This window comes from Nothoprocta perdicaria, unplaced genomic scaffold (assembly GCF_003342845.1).
Source record: "Nothoprocta perdicaria isolate Ctin4 unplaced genomic scaffold, notPer1 scaffold_376, whole genome shotgun sequence".
NCBI lineage: Eukaryota > Metazoa > Chordata > Aves > Tinamiformes > Tinamidae > Nothoprocta > Nothoprocta perdicaria.
This window is the reverse complement of record NW_020455617.1, coordinates 87,960-111,934: the sequence shown is the minus strand read 5'-3', so window position 1 is coordinate 111,934 and position 23,975 is coordinate 87,960. Positions and strand designations below refer to the sequence as shown.

At 47.9% G+C, this 23,975-nt stretch overlaps 1 protein-coding gene across 1 annotated transcript; it reads right to left on the bottom strand.

The window, feature by feature from the left end:
• Positions 1-3,395: 3,395 nt before the first annotated feature.
• LOC112951894 (glycerol-3-phosphate acyltransferase 3) lies at positions 3,396-19,172 on the bottom strand. The gene is made up of 12 exons (XM_026044667.1): positions 19,160-19,172; positions 15,121-15,193; positions 9,961-10,231; positions 9,398-9,472; positions 8,194-8,283; positions 7,895-7,988; positions 7,362-7,477; positions 6,692-6,747; positions 6,173-6,258; positions 5,457-5,585; positions 4,882-4,961; positions 3,396-4,495 (listed from the first exon to the last, which is right to left on the bottom strand). The coding sequence occupies exons 2-12, from the start codon at positions 15,176-15,178 to the stop codon at positions 4,369-4,371; spliced, it is 1,182 nt and encodes a 393-aa protein (XP_025900452.1). The 5' UTR covers positions 15,179-15,193; positions 19,160-19,172; the 3' UTR covers positions 3,396-4,368.
• Between the last annotated feature and the right edge of the window lie 4,803 nt (positions 19,173-23,975).

Genomic DNA, 23,975 nt, shown 5'->3' with positions numbered 1-23,975 from the left:
GCAACTAATCTGTCATCCGGGGACTATTCAAAATACCCCTGGATCTCCTGCAGTCTCCTACGGCGCAGGCTCGGGTGTGACCTGTGTTGTGCCTTGGCCTAGAGCCAGGCTTAGGATGACTCCGCTCAAGCCTCCATTCCTCTCACCCTGCGGTGGTTCAGCCCGTCGTATCCAATCAGCAGGMCGAGGGAAAACAAGGCTGATGAGTCTTCATAGAGAGCTAGTTGAACAACCACAGGGCTGGGGTCATTAAGGCTGGCTTGAGGAAAGCCCAGGAATATCCATAATTTCCCTTCTACCCTCATTTAACAAGGCTGTCTCACTGAMATGTTGACTGGAAGGAGGGCTGAGGAGCTTGCAATAGAAAACAGCCCCGAACACAGAAATGAAGACTGCAGCAGAAATGTGATGTGAACATGCTCTGGAGCTGCTTGCTGAGAAAAGATGGTCCAGGAAAGACTAGCAAGGCATCAGCCCTATAGTTTCCTAAATCACCAAGGCAAACCAAGTTTGTTACTGGTCTTTATTAAACACCAAAATCCAGCCAGGACAGCCTATCACCACGACTAACAAGTGAACGGGCCCAGCACTCATTCGTGAAGTGGTAAACTCTAGTTTTTTGCCTTGAGCGCTCAGAGATGCCACATACATCCTCCTCCCATCTCTCCCAGAAGGGCTATACCAGCAAGTGTATAAATCACCCTGAGCTAAAGCATTTCTCCCCAGTCTCCCCTCACTGAAACTAGTTGTGCAAGAAGGCAGGCGGTGACCAGGACATGAAAAAAGGGGTGGGAGGAAAGGAAGAGACAGGTAGATGTCCATCGAGGCACTCAGCTATCACACTTGGCTCCCATCTGAGAACTTATTTGGCTTTGAGTGGTTTTCCAGAGGAAGTGAAGCTTGCAGCATCATGGCATTTATGGGTCAGGCAGGGCATCCCTCGGAACTACGGACTCATCTACTGCTTTCAAACATTTTTCTAACAGGAAGTAAAGTTCTTCAAGATAAAAAGATTTCTACTAATCTCATTAACCCAGCTGGTCAGACTGAAGACAGGTTATATTCCTGTGTCCACAAAAAGTAACTGATACATAGGACACAGGAGAACCCACAGCCAAGGCTGCACCTTATTGTGTCAGAGCCTGTACTGCTGTATCAATTACAAGTTGCAGTCTATGCTGTGTGGCACAAATCCACACAAAACTGGGCCTCCTTAATCCTCAGGCGTGGCATTTTTTCTTTATCCAACAGGTACTTACGGAGTCAAACACATACAGATCACTAGGAACGAGGGAGCTGATACTAGTACCTTGAGATAGCTGAAGCCTGCTTCCTTCTGCTGTATGTGGCTACACTGCTGCTTGGATCTTGCCTTAAAGACCTCAGTACTGCTTAAAATCCCTTCCATCCCTCACAGGRGACTTTGCAAACTGCAGGATTTCTGGCCTGTCCGCTTCCTGAGAAACACAAGGCAAAASAAAGAACATGAGACCCTTTGCCAGCTAGGTGGTTAAAACCTTCTGTAAGTTATACCAACTGTATATAGTTATATCAACTCCATATTCAAGAGACCAAAGCCTTACAAACCCCTATGGACCTGTTGAATAGTAAGGTTAAAAAGGACATTCCTAAACAGCTCAAGATAGGGCAATTTGAATTCTAGCCTTACAGCTTCCAGAACAATATTGGTTTGATCACAAAAATTTTCCAAAGACTCCTGAGGCTGAAGATTTTCAGGAGCCTCCCTCCTATCAAGSATACATTTTCTGCAATGGTGAAAAAGGCAATTAGAGGCCAAACTACTTAAGCTCGATACAAAACTTAGATGCTGGCAATGGCCACTATGTTYAAGGTAGAAACACGTAGATTTGAGGGATGTGAAGAGATTAGTGACATGTGAGCCAGGCTGTACCATTATCTGCCACATCAGCTATCTGTGTTTTCACTCTAATTCACCCCACAACCTTTTTTAAAGGGGGGGGGGGTGACATTTCAAAGGGGTGGCTGTCCTCTAAGTTCAGGGGACATTACACTCCAGGACTACAAGGGAGGAAAAAATAAAAGCTTAAAGGGAGAACACATTAACCTTAGTAAGACTCTGATATACAACTGCAAAAGCTGATATATAGCAAAGCTCAAGGGAAGAAATTCTCTTTCTGCATTTTACTCATTTCCTTTTTTTTTTTTTTTCTTCTTTTTTTTCTTTTTTTTTTTTTTTTTTTAAGAAAGAAGAACTACTTAAAGCCTCGATATTATTTTGGTGCTTGGCTGTGTTGTCTTATATAAGTTAAGATGCATTTATCTCACTTTCCATTACTCCACAAGCAGATCTTTTCCTTTCTTCAGCAGCTTGCAGAACTAAGCGCCATGGGCTCCTTTGCTTCTCTCCGACTCAGTCGGAACTCAGGGGGATCCTGGAAGCCAAGATGCACAACTCGCATTCAATGGAATTTTGTAACTAATATTAATGGTGAATWCAACAGAAAAATAAATGTAGGCATAATTTTTCACACATACACACACTACACACTGCAGCCTACTATGGTATTATAGTATATAGTGAAATTATATACACACACTATATAGACAGATAATATAGTATATACTATATATAATATAGAATAGTCAAATTAGACTCAAATTGGGCAAAAACTTCTGCCTTGCTTCTTAGCTATCAACTCTAATCCTCTCAATATTAACCCGTTGCTCTTTAAAAGAGCCCATCAGGCTAAACCAAAAAGCCATTTCTACTGCTTTCTTCAAGCTCACATGGCTCCAGTGGGTTTCTAGACCACSTATCCCAAGTACGACATGCAGTGTAGACACTTCCAGTCATCAATTTTGGTGCAGCTATGTTAATGCAAGTGCACATAATGAGGAATAAGGAGGAAGGAGGAAAAAAAAAATCAGCAATCTCAGGAACCTCATTTCTAAGGCTAACTTGAAAAAAACTTTCTTTTTTCCAATTTTGGAACAGTGCTTGTCAGCACAGCATTAAACTGAAAGTCTCTGCTCTGGGAAAAGATGTGTAACAAACAAACTCACCCTTTGACACAAATTTAGAGGTTCATTGTTGCTTTAGAGTTAATTACAATTTAATTGGCCCARCCTCCCTGAGGTGACTTCACGTTCTAATCTCAGGTTCAGTCTGCACCATGTGCAAGTCGCTTCTATTTTCTGGACAGAAGARACACCTTGATTTGTTGGAGAGGAGAAAAATTCACATTAGATATCAGATGGTGCCCCAGGCCAGAGTCAGTTAAGCTTCTATGACCCTAACTCAGAGTCTTCAGAAAACATAATTGTTTTATTTAAACACATAGGACAGAACATAAATGCCACACAAGACCCATTAGAAATATAGAATTTATTTCTCTTTACATTAAGACAGCAATACATTATAGTTTTCAACATGCCACTTGTATCACAGATGACTTATGGATCCTGTTTAGAGTTGTCATAGCTATTGCTGGCCCAGATCACAGTGGATCTAGAGTTATACTCTTAAGACCTTTAAGCCATTAGCAATACTTCTTTTTCCTCCAGAAAAGTAACCTTGCAAATCCACTTCCCAGAACCCATCTGCCACAATCTAACCTCTTCAGCTGCCTACTGGGTCTTACCCTTAAGATAGCTCTCCTGGCCTGAAGAAAGGCAAATGAACAGTAGCAGTAGACAGCAAGGTGGAGGGTTTGGCTCTTCACATCACCCTTCAGACTCAAGTTCCCATGAAGTCATTCKCATGTCACAAGGCTGCCAAATTCCCCATGTCCTCAAGCTGCACTTTGGGCCCAGCAGCTCCTTCTCTAGCCTTTGGGATCTATAGTCCTTGCCACCCTCCTCCACACACACCCTAGGCAAGGTAACCAGAGTCAGCCCTGATTTTGACACCATCCTAAACCACATTATATACAAATTCCCAACAAGCCTGGGAGCATCAGGGAGAAAACAAACAACTCGGCTGCGTGTGAAGCTGCCAGTTACCACAACCACGCAGTACCTGCACAACCAGTGTTCCRGGAGCTTCTGTTCAGGGTACTTGCCCCAGCCTTACCAATTCAGAACAAGCAGAGTGCTGCTTTTGGTGCTTGCGTCCCTGAACTCTCTCCAGTCCTTACCAGGAGCCACATCACAGCAGTGTATCATCATGCTTACAGTGAAGATGAGGAGGAGATAGCAGAGGGAGGGGGAAAAGGGCGAAGGAGGGAGAGATACAGAGACACTGCCCCGGCAGGCTCTGCACCAGCCACACAGAGAATATGCACACACATGACAAGAGGGATTCATTGCTCTTTTTTTTCCTTGTAATTAAAAACAATTATTCCTGCTAAGGCTGGTTGTGCAAAATTTGYGCAAGAAAACCACCGTTCAGTCTGACTCCGTTCCTGTAGACAGATTTCCTATTGATCCGTTTCTTACTAGCATCTTGCTGTAGTTTTTCTGCTGTTCTTCCCTGAAAGTGTCCTTGACTTTAGCTCGTTTCAGGCCTCCATCCCTAGAACAGARCAAAAGTACTCCAAGTTTGTTATTGTTATCAAAATTATTATTATACTGAATATCTTCGAAAAAGATTCTAGAATTGACTACAAGATGTTTCAGGAGGTTCTTCCTAGGAACTTTTAAATACAAGTTTAAGTGTGTTTACTAGAAAGGCTTAATCAAAGCCTTAATGAATATACAGGCCAAATGTAAAGCTTAGCCTTTTAAAGCATAATCACGATACCAGGCTGCACCTACAATCGAATAAAAACACTTGACTAAGTGGGAAGACCTTTCCTTAAACCGTAGCAGCAGCCCATCTTATGGAAAACTATAGTAAAGATAAGCCTATAAGTGTAGGTAGGCTGTATATACGCTTAAGAACACGCTGGCATTACTCACCAAGGAAGCTCGGTCAGTCCTCCCTGTTGAGCAATGGCAGACCTCACTCTGTTGGCAAACTGAACGGCATCTTCTCCTTCCTTCAAGGGTTTCAAGTTTGACATAATGAGATTAGAAAGACTTGAATCATACTTTTTTGTTTTCATCTGCTGTTTCAGCAGATAAAGTTTGAGGACAAAAGATCCCTCCTCCCTCCTGAGCCCAAGATGAACTGAGCTTCCTATGTGTTACTCATCTAGCTCTCAGTTTTTCCCCAAAATGTTAAAATGAGGGGAAAGTTTTGCTCCAGTACAATGAGTTCACGGCCTATTTCGCAAACTAAGAATATACTCTTCACGCTAGCTGGCATTAGCCAATCTTTTAGGAAAATACATCAGGAAAAGCAAAGTTCAAGTACAGGGCAAAAATCAACACTAACAGAGTCCAGGATAAAACCCTTTTGATTTGGATAGGGACATTGGGGAAGGGGCGGGCAGAAGTTCATGGAAAGAGAAGGAAAAACAAGGGGGAAAAATAGCGCTTGCAGAGACAGTGTGGATCTTAAACCCCCCTCAGTCACCCATATGGCAAGTTACCTTTCTAACCATGGGTGGCATGTACCACACATTGCACACAATGGCCCAGCTGGTCATTATTCGCAGCAGGTAGCTCACAATGTTGTATTTGCTGCTGTTCCAGAAGGCATCTCCAAACTGCGGATCATACTGGAAAGGATCAGAAAAGGCAAGMTGGAAAACAGTTGCTCAAAGGCAGCCATGGCCTCTTGGGGATTTCAGGGGGATACTGGCAGGCACAAGCCAGAGAGAATATTCACATCTAATGCATTTATTTAACGGGAGGCTTTATGATGTTAACCCATGTTCATTTATGCATCTTGTGGTGCATGGCAGGGGTGGTCACCTGTTTGCTGGAACCACCACAAGAGCCACTTCTCCTGTGAGCTCCAGGCTTCTCTTCCTTCCAGCACCARGAAGGACCATGTGGGTCTCCCTCTGCAGCCTTCCTTCCAGTGTTCTGGAGGGCAGCAGCCCTCCCAGTCCTAGGCACTGAGCTCCACAAACTGAGGGATCCCTCCCACACCTCTGCCTTTCCCTCCCCACCACCCTATCCAGCTCCCCCCTCCACCCCAACCCTCTCCTCCTGCCCCCTCTCCCTCCCCTTCCTCTTTGCCTCAGCCCCCCAGCTCCATCAAGCTCCAGCTTTTACTAGCAGCTGGGCAGAGACAGCTTCCTAAATGCTGAGWGAGAACAACTCCCAAACATCCAAGGGTTAAACACTCATTTCCCTTTACCTTGATTGCRACAGGATAGATTGTCCCTCCTATTTCAAAGCTCCCCTTCTTGAACATCATCACAGACGTATTATTGATGCAGGTGCCTGTCCAGAAGAGAAAGACATTGCTTCACATAGCGTGCCCCAAGACTGCAGCAACAGATCTTGCGTGTGCTGAGGAGCGAATGCAGACCCCTTCAAGTCAAGCATCTCCCCGCTCCTGTCTTTCCYTTGGTCCTGTGACAGACTCCCTGGCTGAGTCAAGACCATGTGCAATAGAGAAAGACCACTAGATTCACAGAATAAAGCAAATAATATTCCCTTTCTTCTGCATACAGCTTCTGTCAGAAGACGCAATAGCCAGAGATCGTACACCRTTGTCTTTGCGAAGCCTTTTAAGAAAGGCAAAAATAACATCCAAGTCCTAATACAAGTCTAAGCAATGGGTTAGCTCCCTTAGAGCATCAGAAGCCATGACAAGAGAATGACACAGGTGAGATTATGTTGAATAGAGAAAAAGAGCTGTTCTGTTTCTTACCTTCTGGAAAAATTAAAATTGGAAGTTTGCTCTTATCTGCCACATGTTCTCTCAGCCTGCAGAAGCAAATAACAAAGTTTAATAAATAGTTTCTCTCCACTTTGACTCTCTGAGCAGATGTGTTTTAACAAAACAGAGTTGTGGTTACCCAAATCAGATCTTTTGTTATGCTCAGCTACAATCCAATCTTTCCCAAAACCTTCAGTCTGAAACACTTCCCCCTTGTGAAGCTTGTCAAGCATTCCAGTGTTCCTGAGCAATTTGGGGGCCTGACATTTGGCAAGTCTATTTTCTCCAAGCACGCACCTTCAGGCCATTCTGAATGAGCCAGGCACTGCTCTTGCTCTAACTGCTGGCACACACTGTGCTGCTACACTGAGCACTCCCGCTCCTACCTGCTCCTCCTGCTTGGAAGGTTCCATCAGGAACACGGAATTCCAGGTCACTGGTGTCCCTATCATCAGGGCTTGCAAGCAGCAGCCACCACCCTTCGGAACTAGACAACTAGATACCCTCAGTCCTACCCTCAGGAGATGCTTTTGCAAGACACCAAGTCCTTACAGGACAAGGAGGTTCCAAGTGTCCCTTCCCACGTTCACCTCCCTTGGCTTTTGTTTTGGCAGCTTTCTAATTCCTAATCTGGGTCCTTGATTTTCGAGTCCCAACTCACCTTTTTGTCACTAGGTGGCGGTCTTTCACTTCTGAGCGTTCAAACCAGACGTGAGGACAGGCCTTGACGGTGGCTCTCTGAATAACGCCCATGAGCCCACCGTGAACCTGGCCAACCTGCAGGACCAATGAGACAGGTTAGCATAAAAATAACTCCTGCAAAGTACAGATTCCTCTCTGTATCCCTATGACTAAAAGGAAAAAAGAAAAAGGCCTGCTGGAGACTGCAAATCAGGATTGGGAAATGCCAGTAAAAATGTGTGAAATGCAATCAATTAAAAGGGTCTGGAAGCACATAAAACTCGAGCTTAAAATGAGAAGAACTTCTTGGCATTGACATTGCAGGGCAATTTCACCAGAACAAAAGCTTCTGTGTAGTCCAACATCAGCACAATTGCACTCTTCCCACCGACCAACACTGAACCTCACTACTAAGTGTGAAAATGAAATGCTAAACCCCAGAGCCACCATCCGCTGGCCTTCCCCTTTGGCACGCCCGCCCTCTCCCCCGTGCCACCGCGGGGTCCCGCGTACCATCGCGTAGCAGCCATCGTTGGTCAGAATGATGGCGTCTATCGGCGACGTGTGGTTGGCCACGCAGATGCCGCCTTTCTGAGGTTTGTTTTCCCTGCAAATACAAAATGTGTTGTCAGGCTAACACTGCAGGGCGCTCCCCGTTACGTGGGCTTTYCTTTAGAACTTGCAGGTGAGTCGGCATCTGGTGCAAGGCCCACCTGGGGGTCAGGAACGAGCAGCCCCRTTTCAACAGGGACATTCACGCCGGTAGAGGGACACACAAAGGCCTGGACAACGCTGACATTTGGGTCACTCACTTGTTATGGTAATGGATGGTGCCAGAGAGCGCTCTAACAAGGATCCGGGAGCACGTGAGGTGGACGAGTTCACTCAGGTAGCTTTTCACACTGAAAGAGACAACGCAGTAGTGGGGAGCACCTTGCAAAGCAGTTCCACACTGACAGTACTCTCCAGCCTACTCAGAGCCAGGGATGGGAGAGGTTTTTACTCAAAGCACAGTGGGCTATTCCCACCTGAATCACTCACTTGCCTTAGTAGCTCAGCCCAGACACATCATTCTCAATTCTGTTTGCTCAGGTAGCAGGCAAGGCAGACATTCCCTCGCTGGTATTTTGTATCCTAGCACCAAAGCAGCCCAGGAGCTGCCAGTGCCTCAGAAGCGTTAGTGTTTAACCAAGGACTGACCTTGGCAGCGAGACCCCACCACAGAACAAGGGTGCCAACACGTCTCCTGAATTACAACTTGGACAGGTGCAGAAAGAGGAAGGGAGGGAGGGAGACCTGAACAATTCACTATTACCTTCAACCCTTATTTGCTCCGTTTCTGGCGCTGTSCCAGCACAGAGCTCTGTCTGCCCTTTCCTATGCACTTCTGCACGTGACTGGGTGCCCCTGGCTGGACACTGCCTCACTATCCTGCCACTAATGCACACTGCTGAAATCAGATTCTTTCCTCTGACTCTTCTCCCCATTAGTCCTTTTAAAGAAACCTGTCTTAGTTGCTCAGTAGGATACTGCACTACTTATTTACCAGGTGGATTAAAAGCAGAGAAGTYTATTTAGTAATTCTCGTCTCCTTCCATCTTCCTCAGTACCTGTACCAAGGTCACATGAGCACACATATTTCTCCTTTCCTTGAGGAACGGASATGACCAGCACCCTACCTGAGGGGCTGTTTTGCACCTCAATTCTTCAGCTTGGCAGTCCTGAGACTTTAGTTCCCAAGACCTTCCTGACATTCTTCAATTTTAACAACAACTCAGCCTCTTTCTCTCCCACAAGGGTCCCATCAGAAATCACTATCCTCAGTATGAAGCTTGGCCAGAAGCCCTACTCAGGCTCAAGGAGAAATGCTGCCATAAACAGGGACACTGTTTGTGGGTGTCATTCACTATGAACTATGTCAGCATCTGTCCCAGTCTTCACCCTGGCTTCTCTGCACAGCAATGCTACCAACTTGGCTGCTGTGTCCCTCACGTCCACACACCCACCCCTACTCACCTGCTGTTTGGCAGCTGCCCTACCACTGTGGTCCCCACAATCATCGAGGTAATCCCAATGGCAGCCAGCGTAAAGCTGTAAGGAGAGAGACATTCAAGCTGGATAACTCGTTTGGGACCTTTCAATATCACCTTTCCCTTTAAAATGGAAACGAATGGCAGAAGTTCAGCTCTTCCTCAGAATCCCCAAATACCCATTTTTCTAAGGCTTTACTGTTAATGACTCTCAGCCACATATTGCTCAAAACACAGTACAAAGGCAACGACATCAGACCCACCAACACTTACACGGTCAGAGGTCAAGTCAACATTGCCCATTTTCCTCTTCGGTTGCCAATCCATCCGACCTGGGCAGCATAGTCATGGAAAAGACAATTACTGGCCCTAAACTATTCTTCATGGGGAATGAGAAGGTAAGTGTTGTGAGCAGCTGTTTAGTCAAAGTTTTCTGCCTGTACCCACAGGTGGCCTCTGTTSATCTTATCTCCTGCTAGAGAACTGATGCTTCCTAAAGTGATCCCCACTGATGCATTCCCAGATGCACAGAGTTCCTCCCGCACTCACCGGAGGGGCAGCAGGAAGCAGTACCGCACCACAACCCCAACAACCCACACAACAGTCAGCCGCAGGCTGACGTAGTGGAAGTTGACGTTAGTCCTTGTGAGGAGATTCCAGGAGACCAGCTCTTCGGAAGAAAACCTTTGGGTGACTTCATCCTCCACGATGGCCTCAAAGCCTTTTCTGCAGAAATAGAATATGTCGGAGAACTCGAAGTCCACTCGATGCAGACCTGCAATTTCTTTCTCCATAGTGGTTTCATCTCTTTCTATGATGCCTTGGGGAAGAAAGAGTAACCGTATGAGAAAATCATTCTGTACAATAACAGCCATCCTCCAAAGAACTTGCTCCTCTGCAATGTTTCAGGAGACAGCTTTACTATCAGAGCTCTACATCTGTGACAAGAAAAKCAGCGTATTTGAATACTGCATCCCCTTCAGCAGCCTGGCTGGAGCTCCCATTCCTCAAACGGACTCTTGAGGAGCAAACATACCCAACCTMCCGGAGGTGAAGCAAGAAAGACAACCCCTTCCCACCATCTGACACATTATCAACTCAGAAATTTTAWCCAAGACCATCTTGTGCTGACACAGAAGATGAAGTGAGAACTGACACCTGAGCAAAGGGCAGCTTTGGACCAAAGGCACCTACCTTACTTCACAGAAGCCATGAGCACAGACAGGATCACATTTTTTTGTTTGTTTTTATTATAGCACCCATTAAAGAAAGAAAAACCCTCCAAGAGAAAGAACATCAGATGAAGCTGTGCTTAGAGTTGCCTTAGCGTAATAACAGTGTGGTTGGTCAACAATGGTCATGTTTCGGGTTGTACTAGATGATCTCTAGAGGTCCCCTACAGTCTTAACCATTCTGTGATGTTTCAGTTCAACTCTGCCCATATAATGCCCAATGAAAGAAGGGAAAACTGTTGGCAGTAGAAACAATATGCATCTTAGACAAATTTATAGGTTTTTTTTATATAAATGGTCCGATATGCCAGCCTAATAAGCACTGATTTCTCACGGAGGCCACAAAGGTGAGAGCAAATGGGGCAAGATAAATATAAAGATCAAGGGGCTGCTGTCTCGTGAACAAAATCTAGCTCCAGAAGCTGATGTCCGAGATGTAGATGGGCAGTGAGCCAGAAGAGCCATCACCTGGAACACCCAGCTAGGATTACAGAGGTCCMAGCGCAGGTCACTGCTCTTACAGACGCCTCCTGACCAGTTGCATAATCCCTCTGTTTCAAAGCTGGGATTAAAGTCAGARAACCGGGACAATTGTCTCAAAACACACGGCGCCTTCCCTCAAATACACATCCCACAGAATTCAAGCCTGCTTCCCGCGCCAGTCTTGCTAGCACATGGAAAGACAGACACTGGGAATACACAGCAGGCAGCTTTCAGACTACAGCTGCTCTGGGGAACGTCCGCATTGCACCCATTCATCCCCAGAGGCTCCTGGCTCCCATTTTTTGGCTTGCACAGCCACGGGCGCAACGCAGGGAGCCTAGGGCTGAAGTTCAGCCCTTGGCTGGCACAGGCAGGACGCCCTCGCTCTAACCTCTCTCCTGTTGTGTCACCGTCGTTGGGCACCGCCAGCGCCCGCGTGGCCTCTGGGGCGAAGAGCGCCCCGCCGAGAGCTCAGCAGCAAYGTGCACAGAATTAAACGCACGCTGCGCAAGCAATATACTGAGCCCCCTTCTAATTAGGGGTAGCSTTTAACGACCTTTAAGCCCTTGGCCACGAGTTTGCCAGAGGCAGCTGGAAGGCCGCACCAAGCAGGARCACAGCAGGCGTCACTTGTGACCCTAACACGGATATAACCACCCCGCTGCTCACAAAGTCAGGGCACAATCCCTGAACACTTAAGCTCTAAGTCTCAAGCTCTCATGCCATTTCACCAGGTACACCATGCTCAAGCTCTACCCTACCTAGTAACACTCAGGTATCTGCGCGTGCCCTTCTCTCAAGGGACGACACTTACAAAATCTGCACCTGAAGAGTGTTTGGGTGGCTTGAAATTCACACACGAGAGCAGCATGGCCTTTTGACACAGGCACTACCATGCAGTTACTCAGACATGTGCAGCCAGCCTCTGAAATCCTGCCCAGAGTCGCCTGTCGTGCCCAGTGGGTGACACAGTGCCCTCTGACACAGGCAACACAGGAGGAAGTGACAGTGCCAAACAGTTCCCCACTTGGCCAAACCAGCAGCTGACCTTGTTCCCGCCACTGCTCCATCCCATGCTACCAGTGTGGGGGCGATGGACCCTCCCTCGGTGGAGGGTCACAGGTGACCCTGGAGTTGGGTAACGCAGTGAAAGGTGGTGCCTCCTCAGTCACGCTGAAGAGCCCGTTGATGCGAGATTTCAAATTCTCTGGAAAAAGTGCACTTTTTGTTCTGCCAGGGAACAGTGTCCTGACCCCAGGAAAACAAGTCATTTGGCCCATACATGTGATTCCCCCTCCTTTCCCATCCCACCTCCCCATGGGGATTGGGCACAGGAAGGAGGGAGGAGGCACTACAGGGTCTCAATCTGACAACACGCACACATGCCTGCCTTTACCTTTAGCCCATTTTACTCAAYACTCTGCCATCTCTCATCACCAGGAATTTCTCCTCCCCCAGGGAACATTGCCTAACCCAGCTGGGCTTTTCCGCTTGCTCATGCTCTGACACCTCAGAGGCCAATGTGAGCACAGCATCGTTACACCTGCGCCTCCCAGGGTGGCCAGCAGTTCTGCAGGCAGAACCACGCTCCTTTTCAGTGCTAGAAATGGAGTGTGCAGACAGCTGCAGGCCCTCATGGCCACGGGCACCCAGCAGCACTCACCTCAGATCCACCCTGCTGCTCCCCCAAGTTTTGCACGGCCCCAGCACGTGCACAACCACCACTGAGTGTAGATCTGTGCTTGGGGCTACCTACCCACCACCTATTCAGCCCTAGCAGGGCATGGAGAACCTCACCGCTACCCTGAGCRCGAGAGCCACCTAGCACTGCTTGGCGGTTCTGACAGCACCCGTGACCCGTGACGTTTGGGCCTGTCCTCTGAGCTAGGACAACATTTGGACAGCGATAGGACTAGAGGAAATGGCCACAAGCTGAGGCACCCAAAGTTCCACAGGAACTTAAGGAAATATTTCTTAASAGTGAGGGTGACAGAGCCCGGGAACAGGCTGCCCAGAGAGGTTGTGGAGTCTCCCCCTTTGGAGAYCTTKAAAACCCGCTTGGACGCAGCCCTGTGCGCTGGGTGACCCTGCGTGAGCAGGGGGGTTGGACTAGATGACCTCTGAGGTCCCTTCCAACGTTAAGCTTTCTATGACTCTATGATTTCTATGATTTTGGAAGCAAATGGCCTACTGGATTGCAGGGCAGGCACAGAAGCAGCAGCTGTGCCTCAAAAGGCATCAGGATGGAGCCAAAGAGAATTTTGACCCTGTAAGGTTAGCATGTTCATCACAAGCTTTGTCTTTTACCTTCATTTTTTTTCTTCTCCTCCCCAACCAGCATYCCGACAATTCAAAAGCTCCAGAGAACAATAAATCGTACAGGTTGGTGCAGGAAAACAAGTCTCTCCTGTTCCCATACTTCCCAAGAGCGAACTATGTGCCAGTTGTCCCCACGGACAACAGAGCCACCTTGTCCCCTTCCCTTCATGGCAAGCTGCTTCTGGAGCATCACCAAACTTTTTGCAGGAGCAGACATCCTCAGAGAAGAAATGCTTCCTTTTTGCGTTCAAACCTAACACGGAAGACTGTTTGAACACAGAAGGCTGCACACTATTGTCTATACAAGTCACCCACAGGCATTATCACTAGTGCCTGGAGAGATCAAAGGGATGGCTGCACACAGATTCCTCCAGGTTATACACTACAGCATTAAATTAAAGTCACAGTTAAGGTCACAAATTAAATTAGAAGTCATATTTGATCCTCGTTCAGGGCTGTTGTGCAGCACCTCCAGTTTATTATTACCACTGGTGACAGCTGGCAATCCAAGCTGGATTGCCACCATCCAAACTGCTGTCAGACCTGGCAAGCTGAGAGTGCAACACCTGGTATCTCCAGCATGGGCAAGGAAGCTGCTTTGGAAGTGGGACACACACTTTCTTTGTGTGTCATGTCTTTTCAAAAGACATGACCACTTCAAGAGTTCACTCCCCGTTACACATAAGAGCTGTTCTGTGGGTTCAGAGAACCATCTGGCTAAGTGCTATCCTCCTTTCAGGTACAGTGCCTAGCAAGGTGAACACAGTAAAGAGGCCAACAGTAAGCTGATCTTTTGGACAGATTTATCAATAGAAATATGAATTTCAGTCAGGAAACAGGAGAAGACCAAGTGCTGGATGCAATGGTAGGCTCATCCTTCCCCTTCCTTGAGTTTTCTGTGCAAGTTCAGGCTACTTTTGCTGCACATACAGCTCCAAAGTTCTCTTGCAGACAACTCCGATCTAGTACAGCCTACCATCAAATGCTGTATGGGATAAGATACAGCAAGAGAAGAATTTTCAAAATTTGGGTAAAGGAGGAAACATGAAGCAATTACTCGGCTTTCTTTCTGTATAAGAAAAAAGCATGCAAGTTTGTCTGAAGACTGAAATAACTCAAGAGGGCAAAAGGGAAACAGAAGCAGACTGAAAGAAAGGAAGAAACAAAACACACACCCTACAACAGAAASAAAGCCCTGAGCTTGTGAAAGAGGAGCGCTGGGCTTGGACTTCAAAACACTTGCCATTACGCTCACAGATCTCTAAAGAGATCTGATACCACTGGCCAGCAGCCTGGTCAGCACTGACCTRAACGCAGGCCTTGGGACAAGAGTGAATACTGCAAGCTGAACGCTTCCTTCAGTTGGGAACAGCCTCCAGCTTAAGCCCACTTGGTTTCACTAAACATACTGSTATTTCATACCCCTGTTTTCTCAACCCTTCTGGGCTTCTCAGCCATTCAGCACAGGCCAATACAAGCAGCATTTCACCCTTCAGCAGCATTTCTTGTGCCAGTAGGATTTCAAAACAAGTCGGTCTAACAGTAAGCTGCAGCCAGCCCATMTCCTCTCCTGTCCCTCTCACACACACACAAACACACACCCCTATCTCAATTTTAGATGGCTGCCCTGCTTCAGCGTGAGGGTCATATCATGATGGCTTGACTCCATTCTTACCGTTAGCAACAGGAGTTTTGAGCAGCTGCGGCTGTGCCTTTTTGTTGCCTTTTTCCATTCGTATAGTGGCCCACTGTGGAAGAAAGAAATGTTAATTTCACAGCTGAAATASATATGTAATAAGTTCCTAATATGCATATAACAAGCAATATTCACTTAAGCAACTCTCCTAAAAAGTAACGCTTCAAGAGGCAGGCTGTGACTTCCAAGGAGTGGTCTTTACAACCACTCATCTTTTCCAGATGAATCATTGCTCCGAAGCAGCGCTGCCTGAACATATTTCACAACCAAAAACCCCAGCACCATCAAGCTGGAAGTTCCCGGCAGCTCTGTCCCTCTGCTCCCCCCACAAACACGTGTGACAAAACCATGCCCGGGCTCCGGAGCCCGCTGCTCATTCCCAGCCAGTTCAACCTGTTCTTGGGCCAAAGGCGTGCGTCAACTCAGTCCCACAAAGCGATTTTAAACAGCTCCTGCACCTCAGACACCGGCCTTCACTCGTACTTAGATAAGCATGACAAACTCCACGGCTTTTGGAGCATGTGGGAGCCCATCTGTCCTGGATCTGCTTTTTTTCCCCTACACTGCTTTTAGAGAGGACAGGAAGCTCAACAAACAATGGCCGGTTTTATGATTGCCTGTGACGATAAAGCTATGAATATTATTCCACCCACACACAGCCTGATCCTCTTTCTAGGAAAAGAGTTACAGTGGGYGTCTCTGACACAGGCACACAACCTGACAACACTCTGTGCCTGTGCTTGACGYTGGGGCTATTACCTTGTTCAGACCTCATTCCCAAGCAGTACCAGAGGAATACGTACTGTTTTAATGGCATACAGGTGGGCCCCACTGGTCTGCTCAGAACAACTATATCTAGAGAGGAGACACAAGAGGGACTGCCTGCAGGCAGGGCACAACCCASCTCCCAGTAACTCCAGTTTTGAAAGCAGCAGCCCCATGCTAAGCCACGAGGTTTCTACCTCTCGCCTCCTGCAGGCTCAGCGTCCCGACCCACGGCRTCCTCTCGACCACCCAGCTCCCCAGGTGAGGCTGCCAGCACCGCCGACCGCCTGCGCTCCTGCCACCTCCACACCTACCCTGCCAACACGGCCCCTCGCTTTCCCAGTTCTTCCACCGCTGAGGCAAGAGCTGCTCCGGGAACTACTGCTTCCCACACTAGCTCCGTACCTTCTGGCTGCATGTTATCCTAAACAATGTTATAGCCAGGAACCTTCTAGGAAAGACCATGGCAAAACAGGCTTGGAGGAAGAAATTCCTCAGAATGCCACCGTTTCTGGAGCCCCTCTAAGTGAACTTGGGGTACACATGGACCGCCAAATAAATGTTCGCACTCAGATCAGGCTTGAATCATTACACAAAATTAATTACAGCATTTGTGAGCGGGCGAGCCAGGTTTACTATTGCAGAGAAGCAAGAGCTTCTGCCACACACCCTAGCAGAGAAAAGCAGTTCTCATCTACCTCCTCCTCTCGGATGGTTAATCAAACATAGTGTTGCCACCGTTTGTTTGGCAAAATCTGGGAATACGGTTTCTCCGCTCGGAGCTCCGAAGCACGCACAGCTTTCCCGACGGATCATTCTCACGACACAAGTCACACTGTTACAAGAAAGCTCAACTCACGCTAGGCCTACCATACAAGGAGGAGACCAAGCACWAGTCATGCCACCACGAGGCCAGAGGCCACCACGGCGTCCCTTTGCAGTGCTCAAAAGCTCTCAGCTGGCCATAGCAGCAGTAGGTTTTGCTCAGCTTAGCTTMGGCGGCAGTGGATTTTTCCCCAAAACAAAAATAAGAGGCAGGTTCATGCAACCCAAACAGGCTTCCAGCACTTGGACACATTGACTTATCCAGATTATCCTCCGACTTCTAGCCCACAAGCTCAGCTAACTTTGRGAGCTGCAGCACCGGAACACAGGGCTCCGACAGCCCACTCTAAGGGTGAGAGGGAAGACTCAAGTTACCCCTGCCCTTCAGCCATGCCCGGCCAGGAGGAGGGTGCGYGAACACAGGTACAGCACCAACGCAACACCCTCTACAAACATGGCACACATTTCAGGGGTATCTGACTTGTGCCCCACTAGTCAACAGTTGAGGCACACTTCTTTTTTGGTGCCAGATTTTCCAGGGGATTTAGGCATGCTTCATAAAACCACCAAGCAGGAAGACCACCACCAACCAGTGCTCAGGCATGCCCAGGGACCCAAGAAACCCAGGTCTACCCCACCCTACCGCAGACTGGTGCAAAGTCCTCTCCTCTAATCTCTCTCCATCTGCCCTATTTCCCAAGGCCATGCATGTTTTCAGCACCAAAGAGCAAGACTTGTTTACTTCAGTTTACCTAATCTAATCCTTCCGCTTATTCTCAGAGGCTTAAAATAGCGGAACTTTCATCAAAGCTAAAAATTTAACTTTGATCTAAAGTCAGGTTACACCTGCCTTGGAAAAAAAAAAAAGGCACCACTTGCAGAAATGCAAGTAACTTCCTTTCCTTCTCACTAGCCCACGATCTGCACTGTCCAAGGTCTTCCAGCTGCTACAGCACAGCCCTGTGGCTTCAAAYACAACACTCCTCGCACCACAGGTCAAGGTATTCTCCCCTTTTAGAGACCAAAAAGAAAAAGTTTAGCCTCCAATGCTACTCTTACACAGGACGTGAGCAAAAGGCAGCCTGGTGGGTTTTTTTAGATATACTCGTTATCAGAAAAAGACATGCACAAACACACACACAAAAAAAAAAAAAAAGGAAAGGGTTCTTCCCCCCAGCATGCAAGCAGGCAAACTCCAGCACATTGGTGTAGACCTCACCTTTAGCAGGAACTCCTCAAAACCTTAGAAAAGGAATATAGAACTCCTAGTCCCTGAACCGATTACAAAAAAAATCAGGGTCCTGTCCTTCAGGCTACCCACTAGAGTTAGAAAGGTGCATGAGGGCACAAACCATGCAAATATCCCCACGGGCCTGGTTTTAAAGCTGTGATATTTCAGCTGCTTAGCAAGCTTTGCAACATACTTCAGTCCCACACAGGCACTGTCTACAGCACATTCCACAAGGAAACAAGTACATATCCAGCTWTCCCTGAAAAGGTTTCCCTCCTAAATCTTTGGGAGAGGTTAAGTTACCAACAGCCTATAACACATAGGATCTATGCATTACTCAAAGGTCCAATTAGATCGTGGAAGCAGCCACCACACTTTGTGATAGAGGCCCAAAATTGAGCCCAGCCCCAGGCAGATACTCATGTCCAAAGACTAACTGATCATGTTTCGCTAGCTTGATTTATCACCAACATTTCAGAAACTGTCCTGACTCCCCTAGTAGGTAGAGCTTTGCCCCTCATCCCTTTTTCCAGCTTTAAACACTACCTTCAGTTTAATAGCAGTGCTAGATCATTACTAAAGAGGATATTATTAAATACCTGGAGTCATAAGAAGTTAGATCACCGGTGTGATCTATTTAAAAGCACCAGCAGGTCACGTTCAGAGCACAAGTTGATGTGCTAGTTTAAACGAGAGCTCCTCCTTGGGAGCTTTCCAAGGTTTACATCCACATCAAAGCATCGCCCACGCGACACTGAGGTGCTGAACRTGAAATCTGAATGTTACTTATTGCATTGTTTTCTTCTCTTTCTCATACAAGACAACCTAGTACAAAAGGCCTTCTGCGGTCTCTTCTACCATCTTTTCCTCATTCTAATGGTATATCTCTGTCGCCACCTCAAAACATACACCCTGTGAGCAGCATAGCAAGTTCTTCGTGGTGGACAAGCACCTGAAGGGCAGTGAGAAGTATAACTCGACTGTGAAGCACCGATATGCCAAGAAGATTTCAAGAGATAACATTTCAATACAGCTGCTTTTTGCTTTTGAATAATCTTTAGTTATCAAGAGTCTCCAAAACACCAGTCTTCAGGTGCCACGGACCTCTGTTTCAAGTCAGTGCTGTTGGTTCAATGACTGATGTAACAGTCATTTGCCGCCTCCTTCTACGTGCAAGGAGCCTTGCTGATTACTCACCGGCCTCTGTGCACATCACGTAGAAAGGCCGGCACAGGACTGGGGTGTCGGTTAACACCTCGCGGGAAAGCCACATTCTTTAAGCAGCCAGCACAAGCCTTGTAAATACGGGTGGATCCTCCGTAGTGGGCTCCTCYTGCAGAGGTGCCTCTTGTTCCTATGCGAGCTGGCCGCCCTGGGAGCTGCTCCCTTGCTCCAGAGGTCCTGGTTTCTCCTGTGCCCCGTCAGCCCTTGCTGGACACCAGCTCAGCAGCTCTGAATGCCTCCGCTGAGGCCGGGCAATGACCTTAGTCAGCTCAGCTTGCTTAAGCAGCCAATTAAGTAGGAAACTGTACAAACCCACAATGACTCATGTTTTTATAGCCTGCGTATTTGCCGTCTTCCTTCCCTGTCCCATTACCCCAGCACTACGTTTTGTAGCTTGCAATCCTGATGGTGATTTACAGTGAAGAGCTGCATCCCGAAGTATTTGAGGGCACCCAGGCCATCTGACCCAACTCACCCAGCTCAGCTAGAGGTGCAAAAAGCTGYTTTTTTCACCAGGGACATGACTTTGAAGGCGAGAGGTCCATTCACCCCACGGAGCTCATTTCTAAACCAAATATGCTCAGGTTCACCTCTGTGCTACACAATAACCTCACGCCCTTGTCTAATGAAGGCATAATAAACTATTAGAAATTGCTTCTGTTCTAAGGGGCCACTATGACACCCAGGTAGATCAGCTGCCCAACACATGACAAGCCTCTAACTCTCAGCATCTCCTGGGCTTTGCTGAAGGAGAGAGAAGAAAATAAACAAAACACACACACACCCCTCAAGAAATACTCTCTTGGCTCATCAAAATTTCCAGAAGCAGTATGCCTAGACAGAGCACAGAGAAGAAGGAAAAAAAAAGTCATTGAACTTCATTCTTATCAGGACTGGGCACAGACCGTCAAACACTGACCATCACTCAGGAGCACTCACTGCAACCACCTCATGTTGAAGCCTGCAAAGGAAATTAATCCTTTAGGTTTTCTATGGACTCATGTAAACAGAGGAACAGATTGCTCAGTAATAGGGGCTGGTCTATGAGCCTTAACACCAGACAAGTCCTTCTCCAAAAGGGTGGTCTCTCTGCTGCTAGAGAAGCACAGCTCAAACAGACACCTGCGGGTGCTCTACAAACCTCAACTCGCATCAGAGCTTATAGAGAAGTTACACAGGACCCAAGGCAGGGGAAAGGCGAGATCAAAACGTATGAAATTCAACGCTGGAATCCACACAGAGACGACGACAGGCAGAAAAATAGAACTGTGACACGCTGTGACAACCGCACGAGGCAGTCCCCTGCGTGTCAAGGGCAGGCAAGAGTTCAGGGGCCAACGATTTCGCAAGCGCCAGCCTGACCGAGCATCGCCAGCCCAGAGAAATTCCTCACAGGAGCAAACGGCTGCCAGGGAAGCTTCTGGAGCAGGAATCTGGCTCCCGCGTGGGACACAAACACGTCTTTAAAAAAGAAAACATGCACCAGCACCATGCCAGAGGTCATTATATGAGCATCGAACAGGGAGCAGCAAGCAGAAAGGAGAAAGCAGCTCTCTAAAAGCTTACTTAGTTTGGCAAGAAAATTCAGAAGCGTAAGGGCATTATCCTTTAAGGTCTTTCTACCTAGAGGGGTAGRAAAGGATTTCTAACAGCAAGCAAACTGCCCGCTGGACTGTATTCCTCTACGGTTTAAAGAGCTCGTCACACTTTCCTACTATTTTTTCCCCCCTTGCCTATTCCAAAGGGAAAATACATTGCATAAAAGCATGGTCATTCCTTCAGAGTCAAATGCAACCCACAGGGCAGACCAATAGCAGCCACCACCTCCGTACAAGCTGCATTTCGCTCGGAATAATGTGCCTTGCTGAGGCAGCTCAGCACAGAGAAAAAGCTGTTGTGCCCCCTCAGAGCTCCCTCACCAGCAGKGTCAGCCAAACACAAGGACACTCTCTGCTCATAAAAGGAGCTTTTCCACTCCCTGCCTCTTCTTGGAGCARGCTTGTAGCATGGAAAACAAACAGCTGCTCCCCTGAAACGAGCACAAACAGAACGAGGCTTATTAGTAGGAAAAACTAATGCACACTTGCTCCATCCCTGCCCACCTAAGAGATGGGCACACGCCACAGGCTCTCATTTATGGGCCACATTACGTCTGACAGGATACTGGACAGTCAGACACACCACCCACTTCAGACTGAACTTCTGCCTCCCCAGCTCATCAGTCCCTGACTATGGGGGCCAGCAGCCTCATACCTTCATAACAGAGTAGCTCCAATAAACATACACATTGCTATCCAACAATACCCTGCCCCGTCGAAAACAACATGCTGGAGGGATCTAAGGAAGCAAAACCTAAGAATAACCCGTATTACACAGGGCTGAAGAGGGACCTCTGCTTCACTGACTGTTCTTTCCACCTTGCCCATGGCAGACGCAGCAGTGTGATCCCAGGTGCTCAGTAAGCAAGGCTGGAAACCGAAAAAGGAAACCGTTGAGCTGGGCACTGTGCAGTAGAACATCTCAGTCATCAGAAAATGCAGCAGCCTATGACTCAAGAAGGTCCCAAAATGGGCCACTGAAAGCCCATCTATTCAGTCCAGCAGCCCAGGAGATACCCGACACGGCTGGCAGCTACCCATTTAAAACTCAGCTTTGTTACCATCCTTCTTGCCGACAGGAACCAGGTGGGACAATCCACATTTTGAATGGGCCCTGAGAGGAGCTGCCTGCAGCCGGCTGGCAAGTTACCCCCTTCTCTGTCAGGCCTCTGAACAGAGCAAAATCCAGCATCGAAGGGGAGAGATGCTGGGCTTTGACTTGCTGGGCTTTGACTTACTAAGTTCAACTGCACTGAGCTTCTTCAATCTTCTGCAACAAGTATTCCTTACCAGATCTTCTCCTCAGCACTCTTCCCCCCACACTTTTTCTTTTTTTAAACAGTTTCCTTTTTTAATAATATACACATAAACACACRGATGGATAGCAGAATTGGGCATGTTACTCTAGAAGCATTTCATATTTTTCCCTTTTCTTTGGCTAGATTTGTCATTATCTCCTCCTTTATACATCAGACCAGCACTCAGGCTTTGCCTRTTGGGTCATTTTCATGAAGATGCTGGAGAGGCTGTTCCACACTTAACGGCTGTGACATTTTGGGTTACCTCCTGTCACAACATTTGATGACAGTAGAAGGAAGTATTTATTTTTAGATCATTAATCACAAACTGTAGTTAACCACAGGTAAAGGCAAGTTGTTCAAATAACATTATCTTACTAGCTGATCTCCATTACTCCCACCAGTGGTGTGACCTTTRGCTCTTCAGCTTTTGCCTTTTTTTTTTTTTTTGATGGTCCCAGGAATAACCGATTTCTTCCCTTAGCAGTTATCCTCATACCATTTCAAAAAAACAAAAATAAACCCGGCTCCAGGCACCYTAAGAAAGCACTTCTGAGTACACACGCCCTCACCAAAAGCCTTAACACACCACACTTAAGATAGACTTAATAGAAACAGTTTTCACTAGGTGGTTGGTTGGTGGTTTTGTTCAGTGGAGCTCTAAACATCTTCAGGGCACTGAAGTGCATTAGCCAAGCTGGCCTGCAAACCTCCAGGGAATGAGATGAAATCTGAAAAAAAAAGCTATTCTCCACATGGATGGGTATCATGGTGCCACAGGTGATGCCACTTGCATCACTTTACTTCCTCCCTTGCAGTTGCTTTGTTGTCTTTGATTCCTTTTCTCCTTGGACACGAGAAAAACTTATCCTGGACTAGCCCACCCCGGCATTTCCAAACACTTCTCAGCACCACAGCAGGCCGCAGGGGAGCACGTTCACGAACGACGTCTCATTCAGAGGGCAATTTCTTCACGAGAGGAGCTCGCATTCCCACACACGGGTGGCAGAGCAGGCGGGCAGAGCCTCTGCCCAACCCGAAGCCCCGCACACCCCCAGCCCCACAGCTCGCACCAATTCCCATTGCTGGCAGCAGCGCGCGCCACGGAGGAGCCAGGCGCGCCGCCAGAAGCGTCACATCCACCGAGCGTGATCCGGTAACGCTCCTCTCCGACGGGCAACAACCGCACCAGGCCGAGACAACCGCACCCGGGACATGGTACAACCCAAAGCACCAAGGTTTATCTCGCCAGTCCGCAGGTCCAAGGAGAGCAACCCGGGGCTGTGCGCAGCTCGTGGAGCTGCACGGATTTCAGGTTCTGCCTTGGTAAGGGCTGAACTCCAAGCGAGAGACATGGGGATCTTGGTCTGTAARTGGACTCCTACCTGCACGGCAGCCTTCACGCCTGCCAAGCAGACAGCACCTTGCCTGGCATGGCCACATTTGGGCCCGACAGTGAAGGGAGGGAGCGTTGGGGGAAAGGCCCACGTTTGGTCCCACCATAAACAAGAGGGATGGAAAACATCAAAGATGGAGAGGGGAATGGAAGGAGAGAGGCCAAAACTGCAGCCGCAACATGAGAGAAGGATGTGGAGGCAAGGTGGCACTGGATGTGGATCCCACTGTGAGAGAAGGGGGTGGAAAACAAGTAGGAGGTGGAAAACAGGTAGGGTTAAGGGGGCCCAAATTTGGGCACCCCTCACCACTCTTGTTTTCCTGCGAGGAAAGGGTGGAAAGCAAGGGAAAGTGCACACATTTGGGCCTCACCCTGAGGGAAAGGGGGCAGCAAAGCAAGCGGGGGGAAAAGGCGGGAAAGGGGGCACATACAGATTCCACTGTGAGGCAAGGCAACAGAAAACAAGGTGGGAGAGAAGGAGCCAAATTTGCCCCCCC